Here is a 26,873-nt window from a genome sequence, read left to right on the forward strand (position 1 = left end):
ACCTGTCGACTATGCATGAGCTCAGAAAATGTGATGAAGGAACGCCCAGAATTCAGGTGCTTCAAATGTGACGAAAGGGGACATTTCGCAAGGACCTGTACAGCTGTGTCGGGCCCGGATTGTAAATTGGCCCTAATACCTGCAGGGAGCTTGTCACGCTGAGTTGGCTTTGTCCGCTCGATTGACCAGCGCGTACGCCTTGTTTTATCCTTGCAGGCCTAACTTCGCTGGTGAAAGCACTTGTGGGGTTTCTGTAGTGTAGTGGTCATCACGTTCGCCTAACACGCGAAAGGTCCTCGGTTCGAAACCGAGCAGAAACAGTGCTCTTCTTTTGGCGAGAAAATGATAGCATCCACTGCCCGCACCAGCAATGATCGTCGACAGGCACCCAATCAAAAAGGGTTATCAGCTCGATTTGCCTGAAGGTTTCCGTAGTGTAGTGGTTATCACGTTCGCCTCACACGCGAAAGGTCCCCAGTTCGAAACTGGGCGGAAACAACCTCTGTCTTTTATGACAATTGTCAAATCAGGCTTCTGTTGAGTACTGAGGTTCACTGAAAACATTCTTTCTGCAGAGCGGTGTGAGGCTAGAAGTTTGAATTCAGCTCAGTCTTTACCGCCCCTCGCGGTGTCGCAAACTTGCGTAGAATCTGATTTCTTTTAGCTTTGTGTTGTGCATGAGCAGGTGGCCAGTGCGTTTGCTGGCCCTTCACGGTGCAGACCGTACAAGACAGCTCTATAAAAAAAGACTATAAATACTTGAAGCAGCACTGGCCTATTGGTTTCCGTAGTGTAGTGTTTATCATGTTTGCATTACACGCTAAAGGTCTCCTGTTCGAAACTGGGCGGAAGCATACAATTAGCGGACACTTTTGTCCAAAGCGACATACAATAGTGGAGGTATTCAACAAGACGAGGCAATGCATACGAAAAAGGGCTATTTATTCCAAGTAATTTGTTTTGTGCTCAGAGAATTTAGTGCTGGAGTAGGAGTTTCGTTTTCTTTAGGGAGAGGGATATTCACCGGGGTTCGGGTGTACTCTGAAGAGATGGGTGTTAGCTGTCGTTTGAAGGACACCGGTGTATCCGTAATCCGAGTGGGAATGGGAAGGTGATTCCACCAGCGTAGAACATTGAATGAAAACATTGTGGAAAGTGACTTTCCGTCTCTCTGCGCTGGCACCACAAGACAGTGCTCTCACCCTAACCGGAGGCTCCTGTGGTTATCACGATGGCTTTACAAGCGGAGGGTCTCCTGTTAGCCACTGGGCGGAAACATTCAGATTTGCTTTTACGCACATTCTCAATTGGCTCTCTGCTCACTGGATGATCCACGATACAAGGGCATGGATCTGTCAAATGTCATGACTTGACGTTGTACGAGGATTTGACGAAAAAAATGCCCTGCAAACCTTAAAAAGCAACACCATCCCAGGACAATTCTTTTGATCCCCTTTCAGTGCACTTGCATTAAAGCCCGCGTGATGCGGCACTTTGTCAGTGCTACTGTATCATTCGGACATGGGGGCAGAGAGTTAAAGAATTCTGCCTGAGCGCACTGCCGCAGGCTCGGTTTGTCAGAAGTGGGATTCGAACCCACGCCTCCAGGGGAGACTGCGACCTGAACGCAGCGCCTTAGACCGCTCGGCCATCCTGACATGCAAGCTTGGCAGGAGCTGTCTCCTGGGAGCCACACCGCAGTACCGTGACATGGAATCTGGTGCTTCACAGCTTGCCCAGCTCCGGCTGTCCAGCTCATTGGCGCTGCAGGCAGCTAATCTGTGCTCGCCTCCTGGGGCTGCGCCTAGTTTCAATAGCCAACACTTGACAGCTGTCATTGCTTACGGCCACACCACCCTGAGGGGGCTATAGAGCAAACAGGAAGTGAGTTGGCAGCAGTAAGGAGAGAAAGGCTCTCCCCATTTTGTTTGTCTACCTTTTTGTTTATTGACCTTGAGTGTTTTTGTTTGTTTGTTTTCTTTTTGTCTTTAAAAACCACCTAACAGCAGCATTTTGCTGACTGAAGGGTGGTTATGTAGTGTGTTTTATTTTTAATCATGGACAGAATCCCCGGCAACGACATGGAAATGGAGGGACTTGCAAGAAAGGATAAAGAAAATGGGCTGGATAATAGACGGAGAGGTAAAGAAAATGGACTTGACAACAGACAAAGAGATAAATAAAATGAAGAGCCCGGCCAACGAAGAGGTGAGAAAGGTAAGGATAAGCAAGAGGTACAAAGAAGAGTATGCACAAAGGAAGCAACAGTAACTGTAGAAGTAGAAAATGTAAAAGATGCAAGAAGATTTGATATAACCAAAGCAGTCACGGAGCTGATTGGAGAAGGAAGAATGCTGGCGGTGAGACCCAAACAAACAAAGGGAGTATGAAGTAACAATGGAGACTGAAGATGACACCGAAATTTTAATAGACAATGGATTGACAATTAAAGGAGTGAAATCTGAAGTACGGAGGTTACAAAACAGAGACTATGTTGTTTCGTTCAAGCATCTGCCTGTTTACCTAGCAAATGAAGAAATTTTAAGCAAGCTAGAGAGACGGGGAGTTTTCCCCATATCTAAAATTAAAAGAAGATTGTATCCTGGCACAAACATAGAAGATGGAACAAGGTTTGTAAAAAACAGATTTCCGGAAGAGATGGTCTCCTTACCATACAGTACCAAAATCGAGACGGCGGAAGCGCCACAGCACTTTAGAGTCATGCACACCAATCAGGTAAAAACCTGTCGACTATGCATGAGCTCAGAAAATGTGATGAAGGAACGCCCAGAATTCAGGTGCTTCAAATGTGACGAAAGGGGACATTTCGCAAGGACCTGTACAGCTGTGTCGGGCCCGGATTGTAAATTGGCCCTAATACCTGCAGGGAGCTTGTCACGCTGAGTTGGCTTTGTCCGCTCGATTGACCAGCGCGTACGCCTTGTTTTATCCTTGCAGGCCTAACTTCGCTGGTGAAAGCACTTGTGGGGTTTCTGTAGTGTAGTGGTCATCACGTTCGCCTAACACGCGAAAGGTCCTCGGTTCGAAACCGAGCAGAAACAGTGCTCTTCTTTTGGCGAGAAAATGATAGCATCCACTGCCCGCACCAGCAATGATCGTCGACAGGCACCCAATCAAAAAGGGTTATCAGCTCGATTTGCCTGAAGGTTTCCGTAGTGTAGTGGTTATCACGTTCGCCTCACACGCGAAAGGTCCCCAGTTCGAAACTGGGCGGAAACAACCTCTGGCTTTTATGACAATTGTCAAATCAGGCTTCTGTTGAGTACTGAGGTTCACTGAAAACATTCTTTCTGCAGAGCGGTGTGAGGCTAGAAGTTTGAATTCAGCTCAGTCTTTACCGCCCCTCGCGGTGTCGCAAACTTGCGTAGAATCTGATTTCTTTTAGCTTTGTGTTGTGCATGAGCAGGTGGCCAGTGCGTTTGCTGGCCCTTCACGGTGCAGACCGTACAAGACAGCTCTATAAAAAAAGACTATAAATACTTGAAGCAGCACTGGCCTATTGGTTTCCGTAGTGTAGTGTTTATCATGTTTGCATTACACGCTAAAGGTCTCCTGTTCGAAACTGGGCGGAAGCATACAATTAGCGGACACTTTTGTCCAAAGCGACATACAATAGTGGAGGTATTCAACAAGACGAGGCAATGCATACGAAAAAGGGCTATTTATTCCAAGTAATTTGTTTTGTGCTCAGAGAATTTAGTGCTGGAGTAGGAGTTTCGTTTTCTTTAGGGAGAGGGATATTCACCGGGGTTCGGGTGTACTCTGAAGAGATGGGTGTTAGCTGTCGTTTGAAGGACACCGGTGTATCCGTAATCCGAGTGGGAATGGGAAGGTGATTCCACCAGCGTAGAACATTGAATGAAAACATTGTGGAAAGTGACTTTCCGTCTCTCTGCGCTGGCACCACAAGACAGTGCTCTCACCCTAACCGGAGGCTCCTGTGGTTATCACGATGGCTTTACAAGCGGAGGGTCTCCTGTTAGCCACTGGGCGGAAACATTCAGATTTGCTTTTACGCACATTCTCAATTGGCTCTCTGCTCACTGGATGATCCACGATACAAGGGCATGGATCTGTCAAATGTCATGACTTGACGTTGTACGAGGATTTGACGAAAAAAATGCCCTGCAAACCTTAAAAAGCAACACCATCCCAGGACAATTCTTTTGATCCCCTTTCAGTGCACTTGCATTAAAGCCCGCGTGATGCGGCACTTTGTCAGTGCTACTGTATCATTCGGACATGGGGGCAGAGAGTTAAAGAATTCTGCCTGAGCGCACTGCCGCAGGCTCGGTTTGTCAGAAGTGGGATTCGAACCCACGCCTCCAGGGGAGACTGCGACCTGAACGCAGCGCCTTAGACCGCTCGGCCATCCTGACATGCAAGCTTGGCAGGAGCTGTCTCCTGGGAGCCACACCGCAGTACCGTGACATGGAATCTGGTGCTTCACAGCTTGCCCAGCTCCGGCTGTCCAGCTCATTGGCGCTGCAGGCAGCTAATCTGTGCTCGCCTCCTGGGGCTGCGCCTAGTTTCAATAGCCAACACTTGACAGCTGTCATTGCTTACGGCCACACCACCCTGAGGGGGCTATAGAGCAAACAGGAAGTGAGTTGGCAGCAGTAAGGAGAGAAAGGCTCTCCCCATTTTGTTTGTCTACCTTTTTGTTTATTGACCTTGAGTGTTTTTGTTTGTTTGTTTTCTTTTTGTCTTTAAAAACCACCTAACAGCAGCATTTTGCTGACTGAAGGGTGGTTATGTAGTGTGTTTTATTTTTAATCATGGACAGAATCCCCGGCAACGACATGGAAATGGAGGGACTTGCAAGAAAGGATAAAGAAAATGGGCTGGATAATAGACGGAGAGGTAAAGAAAATGGACTTGACAACAGACAAAGAGATAAATAAAATGAAGAGCCCGGCCAACGAAGAGGTGAGAAAGGTAAGGATAAGCAAGAGGTACAAAGAAGAGTATGCACAAAGGAAGCAACAGTAACTGTAGAAGTAGAAAATGTAAAAGATGCAAGAAGATTTGATATAACCAAAGCAGTCACGGAGCTGATTGGAGAAGGAAGAATGCTGGCGGTGAGACCCAAACAAACAAAGGGAGTATGAAGTAACAATGGAGACTGAAGATGACACCGAAATTTTAATAGACAATGGATTGACAATTAAAGGAGTGAAATCTGAAGTACGGAGGTTACAAAACAGAGACTATGTTGTTTCGTTCAAGCATCTGCCTGTTTACCTAGCAAATGAAGAAATTTTAAGCAAGCTAGAGAGACGGGGAGTTTTCCCCATATCTAAAATTAAAAGAAGATTGTATCCTGGCTCAAACATAGAAGATGGAACAAGGTTTGTAAAAAACAGATTTCCGGAAGAGATGGTCTCCTTACCATACAGTACCAAAATCGAGACGGCGGAAGCGCCACAGCACTTTAGAGTCATGCACACCAATCAGGTAAAAACCTGTCGACTATGCATGAGCTCAGAAAATGTGATGAAGGAACGCCCAGAATTCAGGTGCTTCAAATGTGACGAAAGGGGACATTTCGCAAGGACCTGTGTGTGTGTGTGTGTCTGGGTTTCTGCGTCAGAGGGCGGGGCCTCAGGTTTGAAATCTCCAGGGTTTGCGCGTGCACGTGAATAACTTGCTTTCGTTCGTACGTCATGGCGAAACACCTAATGAATCGGTATCAAGGCTATAGATATAGATGAATCAACCGTTTTAAACACTGTATTCTTACAGATTTAAGCCTTAGCTGGATACTTTACTTCACTTAGAGCTGTGTTACACACTACATGGAGGGGAATTTTCAAAAACCCATAATATGGGCTCTTTAAGTAATTGTTGTAACTGTTACATTTGTTATGAATGTCAGCCAGATTAAGTTAATATGGTGTATATTTTTGTAGTGATTCTCTTCTGAAATGTCTGTGAAAGCAAAACACTGTCCTGTAAAATATTCAATTTGAATAGTATTAAGTGATAGTAAGAGTTTAATGATTTAATGCTGGATTTTTGGTTTTAACACATCATAATTTGCTTTCTCAATAAGTTAAGGTTAATAAATGAGTAGAAGGGAAATGTATTTAATCCTATATTGTTTGTATTTCTCATAAATATAATAACAAGTGTTAATGTTGATGTAATTTGGAAATGGTGGGAAAGAGAATGTTATTTATGTTATTATAATGATTAGCATCCTTTTTGCATTTATACCAGTAGGTATAGAAGGAGTAATGTGTTCTTTAATAATTCTTGTAATATTACTTGAGTATCTCAAAGTAAGAGCAATACTGTATTCTAAGTGTATTCAAGTGCATAAAGTATTGTTGTTGCTATAAGTGACACATTTGAATTTTATCTTATGGATATAAGTTTGGTTTTATTCTGGAACACTGTGTACAATGTGCTGGCTTGTGCCGGTCCAGATTCCCCTAGGTCTGGAGCCGGTAACAGGTGCAAAAATAGAATTGAGATTGAGACTTAGTGACTTCTTTTGTTAACAGTTGATTTCTCCTCACACTGAAGGCAGTTTCTTGTCTATTTTATGCTCTTGTTTGTCTTTCCTCATATGTTTGTTGTTAATATGCCTGTTAACTGCAGATCTTCAGCAGGATTTATCTCAGTGTCACTTTAACACTCTGCAGACTGAACACATGAACATTCAGCAGTGTGAGAAGAACTCTGTATAATCTGCCAGATTAACACATTAACACTGTTGTTTGTTTTGTCCTCTACACAGGCTACAGTGCTGTAATCTCACTGCTGATAATTGTGAGACTTTTACTTCAGTTCTACAATCCTCAAACTATGTGCTGAGAGAGCTGGACCTGAGTAACAATGACCTGCAGGATTCAGGAGTGAAGAAGCTCTCTGATGGACTGAAGAGTCAACACTGTAAACTGGACACACTGAGGTCTGAGTTCAAACACTTGATTGATTGATTGATTGTTTGATTGATTTTTGTGACAGATGTATTACTAAAACTCACACTGTTAATGTAATTTGTGTTGTTTCTCAGATTGGTCATGTGTAATCTCACTGTTCAGTGCTGTGAGAGTTCATCTTCAGCTCTACAATCCTCAAACTGTGTGCTGAGAGAGCTGGACCTGAGTAACAATGACCTGCAGGATTCAGGAGTGAAGAAGCTCTCTGATGGACTGAAGAGTCAACACTGTAAACTGGACACACTGAGGTCTGAGTTCAAACACTTGATTGATTGATTGATTGTTTGATTGATTTTTGTGACAGATGTATTACTAAAACTCACACTGTTAATGTAATTTGTGTTGTTTCTCAGATTGGTCATGTGTAATCTCACTGTTCAGTGCTGTGAGAGTTTATCTTCAGCTCTACAATCCTCAAACTGTGTGCTGAGAGAGCTGGACCTGAGTAACAATGACCTGCAGGATTCAGGAGTGAAGAAGCTCTCTGATGGACTGAAGAGACCAAACTGTAAACTGGACACACTGAGGTCTGAGTTTAAACACCTGATTGATTGATTGATTGATTGATTGATTGATTGATTGATTGATTTTTGTGACAGATGTATTACTAAAACTCACACTGTTAATGTAATTTGTGTTGTTTCTCAGATTGGCCGCATGTAAACTCACTGTTGAGTGCTGTGAGAGTTTGTCTTCAGCTCTACAATCCTCAAACTGTGTGCTGAGAGAGCTGGACCTGAGTAACAATGACCTGCCGGATTCAGGAGTGAAGCTTCTCTCTGATGGACTGAAGAGTCAACACTGTACACTGGACACACTGAGGTCTGAGTTCACTTGATTGATTGATTGATTGATTGATTGATTGATTGATTGATTGATTGATTTGATTGATTGATTGATTTTTGTGACAGATGTATTACTAAAACTCACACTGTAATGTAATTTGTGTTCTTCTTTCTCAGATTGGTCATGTGCAATCTCACTGTTCAGTGCTGTGAGAGTTTGTCTTCAGCTCTACAATCCTCAAACTGTGTGCTGAGAGAGCTGGACCTGAGTAACAATGACCTGCAGGATTCAGGAGTGAAGAAGCTCTCTGATGGACTGAAGAGTCAACACTGTAAACTGGACACACTGAGGTACAACAATTCCACACATCAACATCATCTGTGCGCACGATGTACGCTCTCGCTTCTCTCTGCTCGCGCAAAACATTTGGGATTTTTGTCAGTCCTGGGGCGGGACTTGTTGTACTTGTTATCTCTAACGATATTGGCTAATCTTCCTTTCCGGAAGTTAGCCGGGATTGGACGCAGGTAAGCTAGTTTCCCCGTTAAATAAAAATATATAGGATATCTTATCATAATGTCACAATGTGAAACTAATAGACTTACTTTCTCAGTAATAATAGGTGGAGACTTACTTTCAATACTGAGATATTTCTTGTAATAATTAATCTCATAATAATGCCTATTCTTACCATCATGACCAAGTCATATAATGACATATCAAAATAATGAGATATTTCTGTAACAAACTTTATTACTTGGGAGAGAAAGAGAGAGTTATACTATGTGGCAAAAGATCTCTCCATTAAACAGAAATTGGGGGAAAATATACATGGGCTAATAAATCAGGACGAATAATTCAGACTTTAAATATGTGTTTTGAACCATTTGATGAAGTTTAGCACCTACATTTAAACTGAACTCAAGCCTAGCATGTTAAAATTTATAAAAATCTTTTTTTTTTCTTAGACTCATTGTCCTTGACTCATTTTCTCTGAAGAACAAGTCAGAATAAATTGGATGGACAATAGTATACAAAATAGGCTATACATGCATCCTGTGCATAAAGTACAAAGGTTTATAGTAAATATACTGCCATAAGTCTGTTATTCCACTTTACAGTTAAAGTCTGAATTATTAGCCCCCTGTTTATTTTTATCCTAATTTTTATTTAATGGAGAGAAGATTTTTTTCAACACATTTCTAATCATAATAGTGTTAATAACTCATTTCTAATAACTGATTTATTTTCTCTTTGTCATGATGACAGTAAATAATATTTGACTAGATATTCTTCAAGACACTAGTGTTCAGCTTAAAGTCACATTTAAAGGCTTCACTAGATTAATTAGGCAGGTTAGGGTAATTAGGCAGGTTATTGTATAATGATGGTTTGTTCTGTAGACTTTGGAAAAAAATAAATTGCTTCAAGAGGCTAATAATATGGACCTTAAAATGGGTTTTAAAAAATTAAAAACTGCTTTTATTCTAGCCGAAATAAAACAAGAAAAAAGTGGGCTAATAATTCTGACTTCAACTGCATACATGACCTTTAATAATATATAGATATTTATATATTTTCCACTGATCTATATTTCAAAAAATGTTAATAATTATAATAATATAATAATAATATACAAAGCTGCACTGCACATATAGTATGCATTGTATGGAAAGATCTTAAAAGCAAATAAACTCTTCTGAAGACAATTTTTCCTAGAAAGATCATCCCCAAGTGTCATAATGAGCTCTGCTGTTGGGGTTAATAATAAAGTAAAATATAACAAACCACACAAGTGCTGCACGGGACAAATCAAATGGGTTCAGAAAGTCATGTTACAAGAATGCAAGTCATTATTTTAGAAGATAAATTTTTATTATTTGACTGTTTCTCGAGATTGAATCTTCATAAAGTTCATAAAGTTCTCAGAAAGTTTCTTATGATTATGACTTGCAAATTGTATATATATTTAACGGCGTGATATTTTAACCTGCGTCCAATCCCGGCTAACTTCCGGAAAGGCAGAGTAGCCGATAGCGTTAGAGATAACAAGTAAACCAAGTCAACCAAGTAATCTGCTTACGGTTCACTTCTCCTAGCGCGCAAACATCACCGTTGCGCTTGATTTAAATTCACATTTTTATCTTTCTGAGTTTAGAGGTGACTGTGTGTTAGTGACGCCTATTTGGCAGACTAATGTGATGTTGTGTATGTTTGTGTGTGTTTCTGTGTGTGTGTGTGTGTGTGTGTGTGTGTGTGTGTGTGTGTGTGTGTGTGTGTGTGTGTGTGTGTGTTTTTAGGTTGTCTGGCTGTATGGTGACAGAGGAAGGCTGTGGTTTTCTGTCTTCAGCTCTGACTTCAAACCCCTCACACCTGAGAGAGCTGGATCTGAGCTACAATCATCCAGGAGATTCAGGAGTCAAGCTGCTCTCTGAACAACTGGAGGATCCAAACTACACACTGGACAAACTCAAGTATGTGGAGCAGCACTGCCTTTTTTATTGTGAATACAGATACTTTGATACTTCACTGCTCTTCTAGTGTCCAGATATTAATCAAACCTGTTAAATATGTCAGTGCACTGGGGCAGTTCTCACATTAAGCGTGATATTATATCTCATATTAACACTGTACAGTTTCAGCATTGTAGTTGAGCAGTGAAACTTGTTCTCTACATTTCTGCTGAAGAACTGTACAGTATCAGGTCAGAGATGTGTGTGTACTGTTCTCCAAATACGTCCTGTGTATACTTTAACAGCAAGTTAAACTCTCCCTCATGAACTTCACAGACACAGAATGTCCTTTATCACACTTTAATAAGGGCGGAGTAAAACTATAAACAGGATGAAAATAAACAATATAAATTTACATTCACAATGTGGACATAACAAAGATGTTTCTGGCAAATATCTCACATATCTTGTAATCTGGCTCTTTTCTGCTTATAAACTAACATGAACACAAAATATCAGGCAATAAAAGTGATCAGCAGACAGTGATGCTGGTTCTGATATAGTCCAGTGACAATCACATGTTGAACAAACTCAAATAAAGCAAATGACAAAAAACTCCTAAACTAATCCTTTATAACTGAAGTATTATGAACAATAAACAGAACACAAACCCACCAAGCTTCCAAAGGGCGAGGAGGACTGCAGATTGGTCTGGATTCACTGCTCTCCAACTTAGCAATGTTTGGAGATGATGAAGAGGCATTTGACAGAAGATGAAGATCTCCATCATATTTCAAGTCATTTAACACTGAATTCTGCTTTATTATTGTGCTGCGCTTTTGTCAATTGATCATTGAATGAATCCTTCAGTCTTTATATCTGTCTGTTTCTGTGTTTCCATTCTGTTTTCTGTTTCCACATCTGATCTAAAAGCTCTGTGTGTCATTCAGAAGCTGATTTGACAGCTCCACACACACTCATGTTGTTTTACTGCAGTTATTAATGCACTGAGATCAGCCAATCACAATCCAGCATTCAGCACACACTCCACATGTCTTATTGTGTGTGTGTGTGTGTGTGTGTGTGTGTGTGTGTATGTGTGTGTGTGTGTTTGATTGTGTGTGTGCGTGCGTGCGTGTGTGTGTGTGTGTGTGTGTGTTTGCGTGCGTGCGTGTGTGTGTGTGTGTTTTAAGGTATGTTTGTACTGACTGAATGTGAATCTGTGTGTGTTTACAGTCTAGATCATGGAGGAGAGACGAGAATTACAGCAGGACCACGCAAATGTAGGACTACACACACACACACACACACACACACACACACTCTCTCTCTCAAACACACACACGCATGCACACACTCACACAATCAGACACACACACACACACGCTCCCTTCTGTCTCTCTCTCACACGCACACGCTCACACACAATCAGACATACACACTCACAAACACATGCACTCTCACAGACATGCTCACGTGCACACACACACACACACACCCTCTCTCACACACACAGACACTCACTCTCACACACACACACACACACACACCCTCTCTCTCACACGCACAATCAGACATACACACACACACTCGCACACATGCATGCACCCTCTCTCACACACAGACACACACACTCACTCTCTCACACACACAGTTCCTCTCTCTCTCACGCTCACACACACACACACAGCAGTGAACACATGCACACACACACACAGCAGTGAACACATGGACACACACACACACAACACACACGCCCGCTTGCACGCACACACACACACACACACACTCCCTCTGTCACACACACACACACAAATGCGCATACACACTCTCTCTCTCACACACACACACACAGCTGTGGTTATAAATGTGTGTGTTCTTGTGTTCAGATGTCTGTTTCCTCACTCTGGATCCAAACACAGCAAACACTCAACTCATTCTGTCTGAGGAGAACAGAAAGGTGAAGAGTGTGAGAGAGAATCAGCCGTATCCTGATCATCCAGACAGATTTGATGCATGGCCTCAGGTGTTGTGCAGAGAGAGTGTGTGTGGACGCTGTTACTGGGAGATTAACTGGAGTGGAGAAGAAGTGTGTATATCAGTGTCATATAAGAGCATCAGGAGGAAGGGAACAGGTGCTGAGGTTGTGTTTGGATATAATGCTCAGTCCTGGAGTTTGATCTGCTCTTCCTCCAGATTCTCATTCAGACACAATCACACACGCACTGATCTCCCAGTGAAGGCGCTCAGCAGGAGAATAGGAGTGTTTGTGGATCACAGTGCAGGAACTCTGATCTTCTACAACATCTATAGAGACACAATGAGCCTCATCCACTCAGTCCAGACCACATTCACTGAGCCGCTCTATCCTGGGTTTGAGCTTTATTATCCTGGATCATCAGTGAAACTGAGCTGAAGACTGATGAGAGATTTACCCAGAATCCTTTACAGGAGCAGTCAGCAGCAGTGTGTGTGTGTGTGTGTGTGTGTGTGCGTGTGTGTGTGCGTGTGTGTGCGTGAGTGTGTGCATGTGAAAGTGTCTGTATTTGTGCACTCAAAAAAAAAAAATTGTTGAATGAACATGATTTAATCGTGGCACCCTTTATGCATCTAATCCAATCAAGTAAACCTGAACTGCTTTGAACATGTTGTATGAACACAAAGCACATTTGTAGATAAAACATGGTTTCAATATGTCAGTGTTACGACTGAAGTTTATTTATTTATTTTTATTATTGCTGATTGTACTCCATTTTCTTTTGTCCCGCCTCCTTGCTGTTTTTCTGATGTCTTATAGGCTCCCACGCCGGCGTGATTCCCTGCTCTGATTGGCTGCTGGTCTGCGAGGCCTGTATAAAAGGGAGCTTCCGGCAGGAATCGGGGAGCTCATTTCTGCTGCATTCGGTGTTTGGAGTGGAGCTCCTGGGTTTCCCTCACCCCTTCGGCCGACGACCAACAATAATCACCTTTGTATTGATGACCATCCTATGCTTGAATAGTTTTTTGAGAGTTTGAGCGTGTAGGGGTGACCTGCCTATTTATTTGATTACTTTTGACTTGTTTATGTTAGGGAGTAAGGTAAGATTCTTGTATTTTTATTTAAATAGTAATGGGTAATTTAGTGGATTTATTTTATAGATTCTTTTGTTTGTTATTTTGGCCTGTGGTCACCCTGACGAAATGCTCGTTTATATAAACCCAATTTTTCTATAATAAATATCTTCATATATACTCTCAATTGAGTGTGTGAGTTTGGTTGTCGACCGAAGGGAATCTTTTGTTTTAAGTTTTGTTTAGTTTGGGAAATCCACCACCCCAACACATTTGTTTGTTCTTCGTTTATTATGCCCTTTTTGTTTCCCCTAGACTTGGGGTGTAATAATTGGGGGCTCGTCCGTTTTTTCCTCATCCAAATTTAGTTTAATTTGATCTGTTTATTCGTTTAAATTTCGCGTCCGGAGAGAAATCTTGTGACATTGCTGGTGAGTACCATTTATATATTCTCTATTTTTGGTGACTGGAAATTTGATCTTGTGCTGTGGGGAAAGGTTGAGATTATGGAGTTTAGCATAGAAGCGTTTAAACAAGCTCCTTTGTAGGAACTTTTGGAGTCATGCCGTAAGGTTGATTTATTTCTAGTGGCTGATTTCTATGATATCTCTGTGGTGAAAACTGCTAAGAAAAAAGAAGTGCGAGATTTAATTTATGATTCGTTGGTGCAGCAAGGCGTTTTACAGCCTCGGCCTGCTGGAGCAGCGCAAAACGTAGACGCCGGTGCTGATAGGCACGCGACAGATGATTCTATGTTGCATTCGCCAAGTGGAACAAATTTAGATGATTTAAAATTGGCTATTCAGTTGAAACAATCAGATCTCGAAATTAAGCGCCAAGAACATACTACTCAGCTTCTACGTTTTAGGCAATGCGAGTTAGAAACGCAAGCTGACCGTCGTTCACCAGTCTTGCCTCCTAAATTGTCTCCTATACCTACTGTTTCACCATCTGCTTCATTTGCTGTTAATTCTAATCCAACCCCGATTAATTCGTTGCCTGTGTCCTCTAATAATTATGCTGACTTTGACATCAGTCGTCATATTACGCTCGTACCCCCATTTCGGGATAACGAAGTGGATTCATATTTCGGCGCTTTCGAGCGAATAGCTGCGGCGTTGCGCAGGCCGAAAGAGATTTGGTCTCTTCTGATTCAGTGCAAATTAACGGGAAAAGCCCAAGAGGTTAGTTCCGCTTTATCTGTTAACGACAGCTTGGATTATGATAAACTGAAAAATGCGGTGCTGAAAGCATATGAATTAGTCCCCGAGGCCTATAGGCAAAAATTTCGTTTGCATTCGAAGGGTTCCAGTCAAACTTTTGTGGAGTATGCTCGGGAGAAGAGCATGCTATTCGATAAGTGGTGTCACTCCAGTAAAGTCACTGATTTTGAGCAACTTCGTGAACTAATTTTGATTGAGGATTTTAAAAATTCGTTGCCGGACAAAATTGTTGTTTTTCTGAATGAGAAAAAAATTTCGACTCTTGCTGAAGCCGCCGTTTGCGCGGATGAGTTTGTTTTGACGCACAAGAGCACGTTTGTTTCACGTCGAGAGTCAAATTTTTCGCCAGTCTTCGAGAAAAATGGAAAAGCTTCAAAATCGCTAAAGCAGGTAAAAACTGCGGAATCTCGCGAATGCTTCTACTGCCACGATTTAGGTCATTTAATTTCCATGTGCCCTATTTTGAGAAAGAAAAATCAGGTAAAGGCAGCTAAGAGTGTTGGCTTCGTTAGTAGGGAAAGCAAGCCCGATTTGGATATTGATGCTTTGTATGATCCATTTGTGTGTCAGGGAACGATTTCTCTGAGTGGATTGGCACAAGATTCAGTTCCTGTGACCATTCTTCGAGATACAGGGTCTGTACAGTCCTTTGTATTATTTGATTCTTTGCATTTTTCGGACGAAAGTTATTGTGGATCTGATGTCCTTATTCAGGGGATTGAGTTAGGAGTTCTGAAAGTGCCACTGCATAAGGTATACATTCAGTCTGATTTGGTAACAGGATTTGTGAAACTGGCTGTTCGTCACCAGTTGCCCGTGAAGGGTGTTGCTGTTATCATTGGTAATGATTTAGCCGGAGGAAAAGTTCTTCCATATCCAGAGGTTATTGAGAATCCTCTTTGTGAGACGGTTAATTCTAATGATTTAGTTTCTGAATTTCTGACCGTCTTTTCTGCTTGTGTAATCACGCGAGCGCAAGCTCGTAAATTCGGCGATATGATTGATCTATCTGACACTTTTATTGGCAGCTCGCAAGACATGACACTTGAGACGCAGGGTGCTGATTCGCTGTCCACGACCTGTGGTGCTGAATCGCTATCGAATGACCTCCCGCTGTCCGCAGATAAGGTGCTGATTTCTGTTGAACAGAAAAATGACTCCTCTTTGTCACGTTGCCGAACTACCGCTTTAACTGCGGAGGCGATTAAAAATAAGCCGATTGGTTATTTTTGGGACGACGATGTGTTAAAAAGAAAGTGGACTCCTACAGTGTCTGATGGTTTAGGCTGGGATGTTGTTTTTCAGTTAGTAGTACCTAAATGTTTACGCAGACAGGTTCTGAGTGTGGCACATGATAATGTCGCTGGACATTTGGGCATATTTTTTCTGGCCTGGAATGAAAGCAGACGTTGCAAAATATTGTCGTTCATGTCACATATGCCAGGTTGTGGGAAAACCTAATCAGAAAATTCCGCCTGCACCTCTTAAACCTATTCTGTCGTCGATGAGCCCTTCTCACGAGTGATTTTAGATTGTGTTGGCCCACTACCACGTACAAAATCTGGGCACGTTTATTTGCTCACCCTCATGTGCACCACTACTCGCTACCCAGAGGCTATACCGTTGCGCTCATTAAAAGCGAAAGGCATTTTAAAAGCACTGATCACATTCTTTTCCACCTTCGGTTTTCCAAAAGTGATCCAGACTGACCAGGGCACAAACTTTATGTCCCGAGTGTTCAAACAAGTGCTTTCTCAACTGAACATCAAACACGTTACATCGAGTGCCTACCATCCGGAATCTCAGGGGGCATTAGAAAGGTTCCATCAAACTTTGAAGTCCATGTTGAGTAAATACTGCGCTGAGTCGAGCAAAGACTGGGATGAGGGGTTGTCTTTATTGTTATTTGCGATCCGTGAGTCTGTCCAGGAGTCATTGGGCTTTAGCCCGGCCCAATTAATTTTCGGGTACGATATTCGAGGGCCCTTAAAATTATTACATGAGTCGTGGGTTTCAGAGCCAAAACAAGAGTGTCATCTTCTTGATTATGTTTGTACTTTTCGCGAGCGTTTGCACAATGCGTGTAAACTAGCTCAGATTAGTTTGGGGAATGCTCAGGCAAAAATGAAAGAGCGCTATGATAAAAAGGCTGTGTCTCGTTCGTTTTCTACAGGTGATAAAGTCTTGGTCTTGTTGCCAGTTCAAGGTGCTGCATTAGAGGCGAAGTTTTCCGGACCGTATGTCATTGATAAAAAGCTGAGTGACACGAATTATGTTGTGCGCACACCCGACAGACGTAGAAAATGCCGTGTGTGTCACATTAACATGTTGAAGCATTACGTGAGTCGTGAAGATGATTTGGAGTCAAAAAGCTCTGTAATCGCTCCTGTGGCTATCGTGATCACTTCTGACAGTGGCTCAGATGAAGACGGTCTAAGTATGCTGAAGTCCTTAATTTCGTGTGGCAAATTGAATAATTCCCAGGCTCTTAGTGTTTTAAAGTCACAGTTGTTGCATTTGTCTGATATCCAGCAAAGCGAAATGCTTGATTTAATTAATTGTTTCCCTTCACTATTTTTAGATGTCCCCTCACGAACTTCAGTATTGAAGCACGATATAGACGTGGGCGAATGCCGGCCTATTAAACAGAGTGCTTACTGCGTGAATCCTGCTAAACGGAAGGTAATGGGAGATGAGGTTAAATATCTCGTCACGAATGGTCTTGCAGTCCCGAGATCAAGCGCGTGGAGCTCACCGTGTATCCTCGTTCCTAAGTCTGATGGCACGCAACGGTTCTGCACGGACTACCGAAAGGTAAATGCCGTGACGAAACCCGATTCTTATCCCCTTCCATTAATGGAAGATTGTATTGAGAAAGTAGGCTCTGCACGTTTTGTCACAAAATTAGATCTGTTGAAGGGTTACTGGCAAATAACCTTGACGGAGCGTGCTGCTGAAATTTCAGCTTGTGACGCCAGATGACTTTCTGAATTACTCGGTGATGGCTTTCGGGCTACGGAACGCTCCCGCCACCTTTCAGCGCTTAATGAATATAGTGCTTAGTGGAGTGTCTAATTGTAAAGCGTACCTCGATGACATTGTCATTGTTACGCAAGAGCGGATTGGGTTGTTTCTGTGCTGCTGTGTGTGTGTGTCTCTCTTTTTCCCTCTCTCGTCCTGTCCCGTTCCTGTAAGTATTTGTAATTTATTTTCTTCATTTATTTTTGATTCAGTAGGTAAGTTATCTTCGGGGTGGAGTTAGTAAATGTTTTGTTTGTTATTTTGGCCTTGCTCAGCCCTGAAGCTTTTTGTTTGCGCTCATTTATTTGTTTATTGTAAATACAAACCTTTTCCACCTTCTCACAATAAAATAACCTCAAAGGTCATTAAAAAATCAAACCTGCTAACTGTTTATTTATTTTCTCTATAATTTATATGTTCGACTTCAGCCCTAGACATTTTTGAGGTCGTAACATAAATTGGGGGCTCGTCTCTTGGTTTGTGAGAAGAAGAGGAAATAGTTTATGTATTTTACTGTTTGCAGAAACTGGAATATATCGACTCTGTGTCAGCTGTTTCAACCAACTGTCTTGACTGCATGTGGGTGGTAAGTCAAACTTTTGTCTATCTGTTCTCTTGTGGTGTGGGAAAAATAATTTGGATTGGATTATGGAGTTTGACTTGATTTCTTTTACACTGGCTCCGAACGTGGAACAATTAAATCGCTGCCGCAAAGATGATTTAATTAAAATTGCAAATTTTTTCAAAATTCCCGTGTCACAGAATGAGTCTAAAAAAGCGATTAAAAAGTATCTACATGATGCATTGGTTTTGCAACAAATTCTACCTGACGAAACGGTAGAGCGTGGTGCAGAAGCGAGCGCTGCTTCGCCGGTCACGGCCGACGAGAAGCCTTTATCTGCACCGCTCTCTTCCGCCGACCCACGTATGTTACCGTCTTCAGCGCAAGCGCAGCCCAATGCTGTGGTGATCGCGTCAGATCCAATGTTGGCAATAAAGTTGAAGGAACTGGAATTGGAAGTTAAACGGGCAGAGACTGAGAGTAAAAGGCTTAGGGTAAAGGAGCTAGAGCTGGAAATAGAGAGAGAACGACTTCAGAGAGATCGTGGTCTGTTTCAGCAGGTCGGGGTTTCTCCGATACGTTCACCTACCTCTCCGTCATTTGCTCAGCTACCCAGTGGCCCTGCACTAGCCTCATCTAGTCCTGCTGCTGCCGTAACTGATCCTGTGAGTTTGCCAGCATTTGATGTGAGTAAACATATTAATTTGGTTCCACCATTTAGAGAAGCTGAAGTAGACAGTTATTTTACTGCGTTTGAGCGTGTGGCAGCTACATTGCAGTGGCCGAAGGAGATGTGGGCTCTTCTGCTGCAATGTAAATTAATTGGCAAAGCACAGGAAGTGTGCTCCGCGTTGCCAGTGGAACAGAGTCTTGTTTATGACGTTGTTAAACAGACTGTCCTCCGTGCATATGAGCTAGTGCCGGAGGCATACAGACAAAAATTTAGAGCTCACAAGAAAACAGACAGACAAACATTTGTGGAGTTTACAAGGGAAAAACGAACTTTATTTGATAAATGGTGTGCTTCAAATAAAACCACAACGTTTGAGCAATTGAAAGAGCAATTTTTATTAGAGGACTTTAAGAGCTCCGTGTCTGAGAATCTTGTTATTCATTTGAATGAACAAAAAGTATTGTCTCTGTCCTCAGCTGCTGTAATGGCAGATGAGTTTGTATTAACACACAGAACAGTTTTCTCTCCTGTGGTCAAAGGTGCTGATAGGGCTGCTGTCCAGGGTCCTGAAATGCAGGTCAGAGGTTGGATCAATAATAATGCTAAACCAGGGCGTGGGGCTGGGTTCAGCAATAGAAGGATTCCTCAAAACCGCTCCGGGGACGGTAGGGTGTGTTTTTTCTGTTTGGATGCTAATCATTTGATAGCAGACTGTGAGGCCTGGAAAAAGAAAAATGTGTCAGTTAAACCTAAAAGTGTGGGGTTTATACGTGCAGCTACAGAGGAGACAAATTTAAATTCAGACCAGAGGGGGTTTGAACCTTTTATGCTGTCAGGGTGGGTGTCACATGATGCTGAAAGTGTTCCTAAACCAATAACTATCTTGAGGGACACCGGTTCAGTTCAGTCTTTGATGCTTCGAAGCACTCTAAATTTGTTATCCGATTCTTATACTGGTTCTGATGTCATACTAAGGGGGGTGGGTTCAGGCTGTGTTACAGTTCCCCTGCACATGATATATTTGCAAACTGAATTAGTGACAGGAAATGTTTGTGTTGGAGTGTGTTCTGATCTTCCAGTAGAGGGAGTTCAGTTTATTCTGGGCAATGATCTGGCAGGTGGGAAAGTTTTCCCTGTTCCTATTGTGGTTGATACCCCAGTCATTAATGATATGTCAGATGTATCTATTCAATTCCCAAATGCATTTCCTACATGTGTAGTGACGCGGGCTCAAGCTCGTAATGAAGTGAAGGAGATGAATTTTTCTGATAGTTTCATGCAGATGTCTAGTGAAGATACATCTGAAGATACATGTCTTGACAGTAAGCAAATTACAAATCTGGCTGAAATACTGGGTGGTACTGACGTTCACTTAAAAGTTGGGCGTGCGCAGTTAATAGACGCGCAAAGAAATGATCCTTCACTGCGAGAGTGCATTTCTGCAGCAGATAAGGGCACTGTTGTTAATGGCAAAGTTCAATACATCTGGGAGGATGATTTGCTAATACGTAAGTGGGAGGAAGATGATTGTGTTCATCAAATTGTTGTGCCTGTGGGTTATCGTTCGCAAATTCTAGCGCTTGCACATGACCATGTTTTTTCTGGCCATTTAGGAGTTAGAAAAACCTACGACCGAATATTGCGATATTTCTTTTGGCCAGGACTTAAATCGGATGTGTCTGCATATTGTCGTTCATGTCAATTATGCCAGTTAGCGGGCAAACCAGATCAGGTTATACCTCCTGCACCCCTGCATCCAATTCCAATCACAAGTGAACCGTTTGAGCGTATATTGATTGATTGTGTTGGCCCATTGCCAAAATCTAAAGCTGGTCATCAATATATATTAACAATAATGTGTGCAGCTACGAGGTATCCGGAAGCAGTTCCGATGCGCAATATTAAAGCCAAAGCAGTCGTCAGAGAACTGATTAAATTTTGTTCCACTTTCGGTTTGCCGAAAGTTATCCAAACAGATCAAGGCTCTAATTTCACGTCGACTTTATTCTCGCAAGTGTTGCGTGAATTAACTGTTAAAGATCAGCTGTCGAGTGCTTACCATCCTGAGTCTCAAGGCGTACTAGAACGTTTCCATCAAACGTTAAAATCTATGCTGCGCACATTTTGCGTGGAAACTGGATGAGACTGGGATGATGGTTTACCGATGATGATGTATGCAGTACGAGAAACCGTTCAGGAGTCTTTGGGTTTCAGCCCGGCTGAGTTAGTATTTGCACACAAAATCCGTGGCCCCTTAAAACTGCTCCAAGAACAGCTACTAAGTGTCAATCCTCACCCTGTGTCTGTTTTAGACTATGTAAATAAAATGCGTGAACGTTTACATCGTGTGTGTGAAATAGCACGAAAAAATTTGGCTGTGAAACAAGACAAAATGAAGAAACGTTTTGACAGACATAGTACTAACCGGAGTTTTCAGGTGGGCGACTCCGTGCTGGTATTACTGCCTGTCCCTGGGTCTGCTCTACAAGCACGGTTTTCTGGCCCATATCCAGTGGAACGAAAACTGAGTGACACCAATTACGTTATTCGTACCACGGATCGTAGGAAGAAAACTCGTGTTTGCTACATTAACATGCTTAAAGCATATGTAGGCAGATCCAGTGATGCTAAAAATAATTCTGTTGTCCCAGTTGCGCTTGTGTCTAGTGTTGAGTCTGAATTGGATGGATGGGTTGTTCGTGAGGAAATGGCAGTACCACCCAGACTTTCAAATTCAGAAATATTAAAAGGGTTAGATGAGCATTTATCTTACCTTGATAATTCCCATCGAAAAGCTCTTGTACAGTTGTTAACCCAGTTTTCATCTCTCTTCTCTGACACCCTCACTCAAACCAACGTGTTGTTTCACGATATTGAAATTGTGAATTCTTCTCCCATTAAACAGCATCCATATCGGGTTAATCCATGGTAGAGAGAGGAGATGAAAAAAGAGGTGGAGTACCTGTTGCAGAATGGCCTTGCAGTACCAAGTTCAAGCCCGTGGAGCTCGCCCTGTCTTTTGGTGCCAAAGACAGACGGCACATTCAGGTTTCGCACAGACTATCGCAAACTGAACAGTGTTACGAAACCAGATTCTTTTCCTCTTCCCAAGATAGAAGATTGCATTGATCGTGTGGGTGCTGCAACCTATGTCACTAAACTAGATTTATTGAAGGGCTATTGGCAAGTGCCGCTTAGTGCACGTGCCTCTGACGTCTCTGCATTTGTGACACCGGACAACTTCCTGCAATATACAGTCATGGCTTTCGGGATGCGAAACGCTCCAGCCACCTTCCAACGTCTCATGCAGAGAATATTGTCTGGTGTGACAAATTGCGAGGCTTATTTGGATGACGTAGTCGTTTATTCAAATTCATGGCCTAGTCACATTAACACCTTGCGTGAAGTGTTTTCACGGCTTGCCAAAGCTTCTTTAACAGTAAATCTAGCTAAGTGCGAATTTGGTAAGGCAGTGATTACTTACCTTGGCAAGCAGGTGGGTCAGGGGCAAGTGCGCCCTGTTAACGCTAAAGTTGAAGCGATTAGGGGATGTCCTGTGCCTAAAACGAAGCGCGAGTTGCAGCGTTTTTTAGGGATGATCGGGTACTATAGGGCTTTCTGCAAGAATTTCTCCACCATAGTATCCCCGTTGACTGATCTGTTGAGCACAAATAGAGAGTTTAAGTGGAACTCTGAGTGTGATCATGCTTTTGGTGCAGCTAAAGATCTCCTGTGTAGTGCGCCTGTACTTTCAGCACCTGGTTTTACGCGTCCTTTTCAACTTGAAATTGATGCAAGTGGAGTAGGTTGTGGAGCTGTTTTGACTCAGGAGAGTAAACTTGGCATTAACCATCCGATATGCTATTTCTCCAGGAAGTTTTCCAGAGCTCAGAGACAGTACAGCACTATTGAAAAGGAGGCACTGGCATTACTTCTGGCGTTGCAGCATTTCGAGGTGTATGTTGGAGGTAGTTCTGATCCTGTGATGGTGTACACTGACCATAATCCCCTTGTTTTTCTCACGCGGATGTATAACTCCAATCAGAGGTTAATGAGGTGGGCACTTGTAGTTCAAGAATTTAATCTTGAGATACGTCATAAAAAAGGATACGAAAACATTGTTGCAGATGCTCTTTCAGGTGCTTATTCAGTTTAGTGATATCGTCAAAATTAATTTGACTCTTGTGGATGGGGTGTTACGTAAGAGCGTATTGGGTTGTTTCTGTGCTGCTGTGTGTGTCTCTCTTTTTCCCTCTCTCGTCCTGTCCCGTTCCTGTTTCCAGGTTACCCCGCCCTAATTGGACGTGCTGCGTGCGTCCAGCTGCAGGCCCGCAGAACCACACATGTTTTAGGCACACACAATCTAGGACACACAATCTAGGCAAACGATATATGGTTACGACGGATGTTAAAGTTATAACGTCTATTTGGACATCGTCATCGATATATTTTGATATATATGGTTAATAAATATTGTACACAATAAACAATAGTGTTTACTTTACTTTATTTCACAAATATTGCGATTGAGACAGCCGAATGGGGAGCATTGTTTCCGATCACCATTCAATATAATAGAGTGAACAGTTTTTAATCAGTCATTATAGCTGATCAGTCATTATTATCTGACAATAATATGGCAGATACTCGTTTGCTGGCCTTGCTAAATGATCTCATTTGGACAGGTTTAATTTATATAATGGATTAATTTATGATGAAGGAAATAATAGCAAGTTAATATAGGCAATAATACATTATATGTAATAAAAATCTTTTTACATGTAACAAATGTATAACACTATATTAATATTTTACTCAAGCGATTTAATAGTGTTTATAAACTAATATATTAGCTTAATTTTCTAATAACCTTTTAATTAATGATTTCCCACATTTAAAACTGTAGTAATTTAATACTACAGTAATAGGAAACAAATAGGGACAAATTAACTATTAATAAAAAATCATAAGTGTGTGTGTGTGTATATATATATATATATATATATATATATATATACACACACACACACATACACACATGTATATACATTTATATACATATACATACATATATATATTTATATATATATATATATATATATATATATATATATATATATATATATATATAACACCTTTAACAGTGACAGTTTAGTAAAATATAGTAGTTTATATAAAAACTTTTAATTATAATCAGTTAAGATAATCAGTTTATAACTATATATATATATATATATATATATATATATATATATATATATATATATATATATATATATAGTTTAAATGGTTAACTATAGTAGGCTAATTTATTTTAAAGTGACATATTATTGTTTGCTTTTTATACCAAGTATAATAATATTAAGAGCTTGAATTAGTTTATTACACTTAATCCAACAATTAAACGGTCTATTATGTTTTCTTTGTGTATATGGACACATGAATAAAGTCATAAGTTTCTTTAACCAATTATTTTTATTACCATAATTTAAGTTCAAAAACTGCAGAGATGTTAAAATGATCGTTACGATATAATAATAATAATGACTGAAATGGGAAACCATATTTGTGAAATTCAATAGATGGCGATAATGCTAAAGAGTTAGTAACTGGTTTGCCTAGATTGTGTGTCCTAGATTGTGTGTGCCTCAAACGTGTGTGGTTCTGCGGGCCTGCAGCTGGATATATCTCGTGCGCTGTGGTTGGTGCTGGGAGAAGTCAGCATCTTTTGAAAAGGAACCGACGGAGTCAGATCGCTGGGGGGAGAGACGGAGAGTTTTTCTAAGTTTTTCTTTGTGTGGAAAACATATCAATAGTGCTCCTGGTTGTTTATAAATTGTGAACATTAAGGGGTTCTCTCCCTTTTTCCTCTCCCCTCCAATTTTTTTTTGTGATTGTCAAATACCGTTTGATAAAGCTGTGAGCTGAGCGCCGTAGGGGCTGAGTGCCATTTACTTTGACACTGATTTTCTCCTGTTTTTTCGTTTAGTTAAGGAGTAAGGGTAGTATTTGTAATTTATTTTCTTCATTTACTTTTGATTCAGTAGGTAAGTTATCTTCGGGGTGGAGTTAGTAAATGTTTTGTTTGTTATTTTGGCCTTGCTCAGCCCTGAAGCTTTTTGTTTGCACTCATTTATTTGTTTATTGTAAATACAAACCTTTTCCACCTTCTCACAATAAAAGAACCTTAAAGGTCATTTAAAAATCAAACCTGCTAACTGTTTATTTATTTTCTCTATAATTTTTATGTTCGACTTCAGCCCTAGACATTTTTGAGGTCGTAACAATGTCAAGGTTTACAACATCCTTCAATATATAGTATATATAGTTTTTACCCATCGGATTCAGTGACCTAAAGATCAGATCAACTGTATCTAAACATGAGTAAGTCTGGTCAATATTGCTTTATAAAAGAGGAAGGTAATGGACTGACACATAACCTTTATCCCTTTGTTAAATATTATAATCAGTCAGCATATGAGGTAGCCTAACATATTTCAATGGCAATGAATTTTATTTCCATTGAACAGCAGGCTATATACAAATAAAACATCTCAATAAATTAGAATATCAGCGAAAAGTTGATTAACCACCATTTGAAAAAAGTTGATTTCACCATTTCAATATCATTCATCTATTGAATAAACACTTGAAATATATCAATCGGTGTGTAATAAATCTATATAATTTAGGAGTTTCACATTTTTAAAACAAAAAACATAGCATACGTTAATGCTTTTATTAAGTATCTGTACTGTATATGACATGGACCTGCTGGTTAGTTTCTGCAGTGGTTTACATCTGTCAAATTGTAGTAGACTTTTCCAAAAAATTAAATAAATAATTTCCTACTTAATAATATTAATAATAATATATAATAATCGTCGTCATCATTAACATTATTAATATCATTATTAAAGTATGATTTTTTTCATTTCCTAATAAAATTAAATTTCATTTCTTAATAGGTTCATGAAAGAACTTTAATAGAGTTATGATATTTTATTGTTGTTGTCTCCAGGCGGCTGTTCCAGAAAGCAGGTTATGTGACATACCCGGGTAAGTTTGAGAGTAAGTAGGTAGATAACCTCAGCTTTGGTTCCAAAATCGGAGGTAACATCTGGGTATGTTAAGTAGCCATAGCAACTTACTCTCTAAAGATAACCTGCTCCGGAGCAGGTGATATTCAGAGAGTAAGTTGCTATGTTCCAGAGTTTGTCTGTTTCAGAGAGTTTACTGAGCATTGCGTGCTCTTTTGATGAGAATATTTATGGATGTGGACGCACAGATACAAGTTTTTTCATTGTGAGGGTTATAAGTGCATAGTTTTTTTTCATAACCAAATTTATAATGTTAATGTATTTAACAAACCTTTTTAAAATCAAATGTCACAAACCGCGGGTCTGCGCTTACCATAAAAAACATTCAGTGCAACTATTTGTATTCGCGTCAGGGCATTTTAGGCAACTGTACAATGTGGCAGCATGAGCACCTGTACAGTATGCCTGGCACTGAACTGTTTTTTACACTTTTGTACAGTTACTTGGTCCTAAATCGCTGCGTATCATTACACAGTTGATTCTGAGCACGGCAATAGTGTAGTGGACAGTGTGTTGTTAATGAACCACGGAGCTCACAGCGGAGCGAGTTCAAATCTAGTAGGAAAATATACCTATAATTTAAGGTGTAGGACGTCGTTCATATGTATACATTCACGCACACACACCTACATTGTTTTATATAATATTTTTTTCAGGGTTTCCAAATGCTATTGTGTGCATTTGCAGCCAATTTTAAAGCTCCATCAGTCACTAAAGGACACTGATAATATGAAATCTGTCCATAGTATAAATGTGCAGGTACAACTTAATTTTCTGTCCTCAATCTTTTGGTGTTTCAACTATTAAACTCATTACTGCTTCATCCTACCAACACATATGGGATGACCCCACCTCATCAGTATATGTTGAGGCTGTATAACACAAATATAGTAAAAAATAAATAAATAAATAAATAAAGCAAATGTTGCTTTACACAATGTTTATTCTTATTATATTTGTATTATACAATAGAATCATTACTGGGCACTACATTGTTACTTGCTGGAGGACAAAAGATCCCCTTTTCTGCCTT

At 40.9% G+C, this 26,873-nt stretch overlaps 3 protein-coding genes and 6 non-coding genes across 9 annotated transcripts in view; 6 read left to right on the top strand and 3 right to left on the bottom strand.

Annotated features, from left to right (window-relative positions):
- The window catches only part of LOC137491225 (uncharacterized), a 481,743-nt gene that overhangs the window by 298,230 nt on the left and 156,640 nt on the right, over positions 1–26,873 (bottom strand). The window lies entirely within an intron of this gene.
- The window catches only part of LOC137490924 (uncharacterized), a 671,652-nt gene that overhangs the window by 45,849 nt on the left and 598,930 nt on the right, over positions 1–26,873 (top strand). The gene's annotated exons all lie outside the window — the stretch shown is intronic.
- On the top strand, positions 248–320 carry trnav-aac (transfer RNA valine (anticodon AAC)). The gene has a single exon. It is a non-coding gene; the product is annotated as a tRNA-Val (tRNA).
- trnav-cac (transfer RNA valine (anticodon CAC)) lies at positions 426–498 on the top strand. The gene has a single exon. It is a non-coding gene; the product is annotated as a tRNA-Val (tRNA).
- LOC137490942 (tripartite motif-containing protein 16-like) lies at positions 548–24,950 on the top strand. Its single transcript, XM_087248720.2, has 10 exons — positions 548–6,940; positions 7,046–7,219; positions 7,325–7,498; positions 7,620–7,793; positions 7,934–8,107; positions 10,058–10,231; positions 11,447–11,493; positions 12,100–18,430; positions 18,856–23,051; positions 24,419–24,950. Exons 2-8 carry the CDS (start codon positions 7,053–7,055, stop codon positions 12,624–12,626), a joined length of 1,437 nt encoding a protein of 478 aa, XP_087104846.1. The 5' UTR covers positions 548–6,940; positions 7,046–7,052; the 3' UTR covers positions 12,627–18,430; positions 18,856–23,051; positions 24,419–24,950.
- trnal-cag (transfer RNA leucine (anticodon CAG)) lies at positions 1,576–1,658 on the bottom strand. The gene has a single exon. It is a non-coding gene; the product is annotated as a tRNA-Leu (tRNA).
- trnav-aac (transfer RNA valine (anticodon AAC)) lies at positions 2,990–3,062 on the top strand. Its single transcript has one exon. It is a non-coding gene; the product is annotated as a tRNA-Val (tRNA).
- Positions 3,168–3,240, top strand: trnav-cac (transfer RNA valine (anticodon CAC)). The gene has a single exon. It is a non-coding gene; the product is annotated as a tRNA-Val (tRNA).
- trnal-cag (transfer RNA leucine (anticodon CAG)) lies at positions 4,318–4,400 on the bottom strand. Its single transcript has one exon. It is a non-coding gene; the product is annotated as a tRNA-Leu (tRNA).

The sequence above is a fragment of the Danio rerio genome, chromosome 4, assembly GCF_052040795.2.
Source record: "Danio rerio strain M-AB ecotype USA chromosome 4, GRCz13ab, whole genome shotgun sequence".
Taxonomy (NCBI): Eukaryota; Metazoa; Chordata; class Actinopteri; order Cypriniformes; family Danionidae; genus Danio; species Danio rerio.

Bases quoted from the DNA above. Each gene is read 5' to 3' on its own strand.
- LOC137490942 (XM_087248720.2), top strand. From the start codon at position 7,053: ATGTGTAATCTCACTGTTCAGTGCTGTGAGAGTTCATCTTCAGCTCTA. The intron at 7,220-7,324 runs GTCTGAGTTCAA...GTTGTTTCTCAG, and splicing joins TGTAAACTGGACACACTGAG to ATTGGTCATGTGTAATCTCA. The intron at 8,108-10,057 runs GTACAACAATTC...GTGTGTTTTTAG, and splicing joins TGTAAACTGGACACACTGAG to GTTGTCTGGCTGTATGGTGA.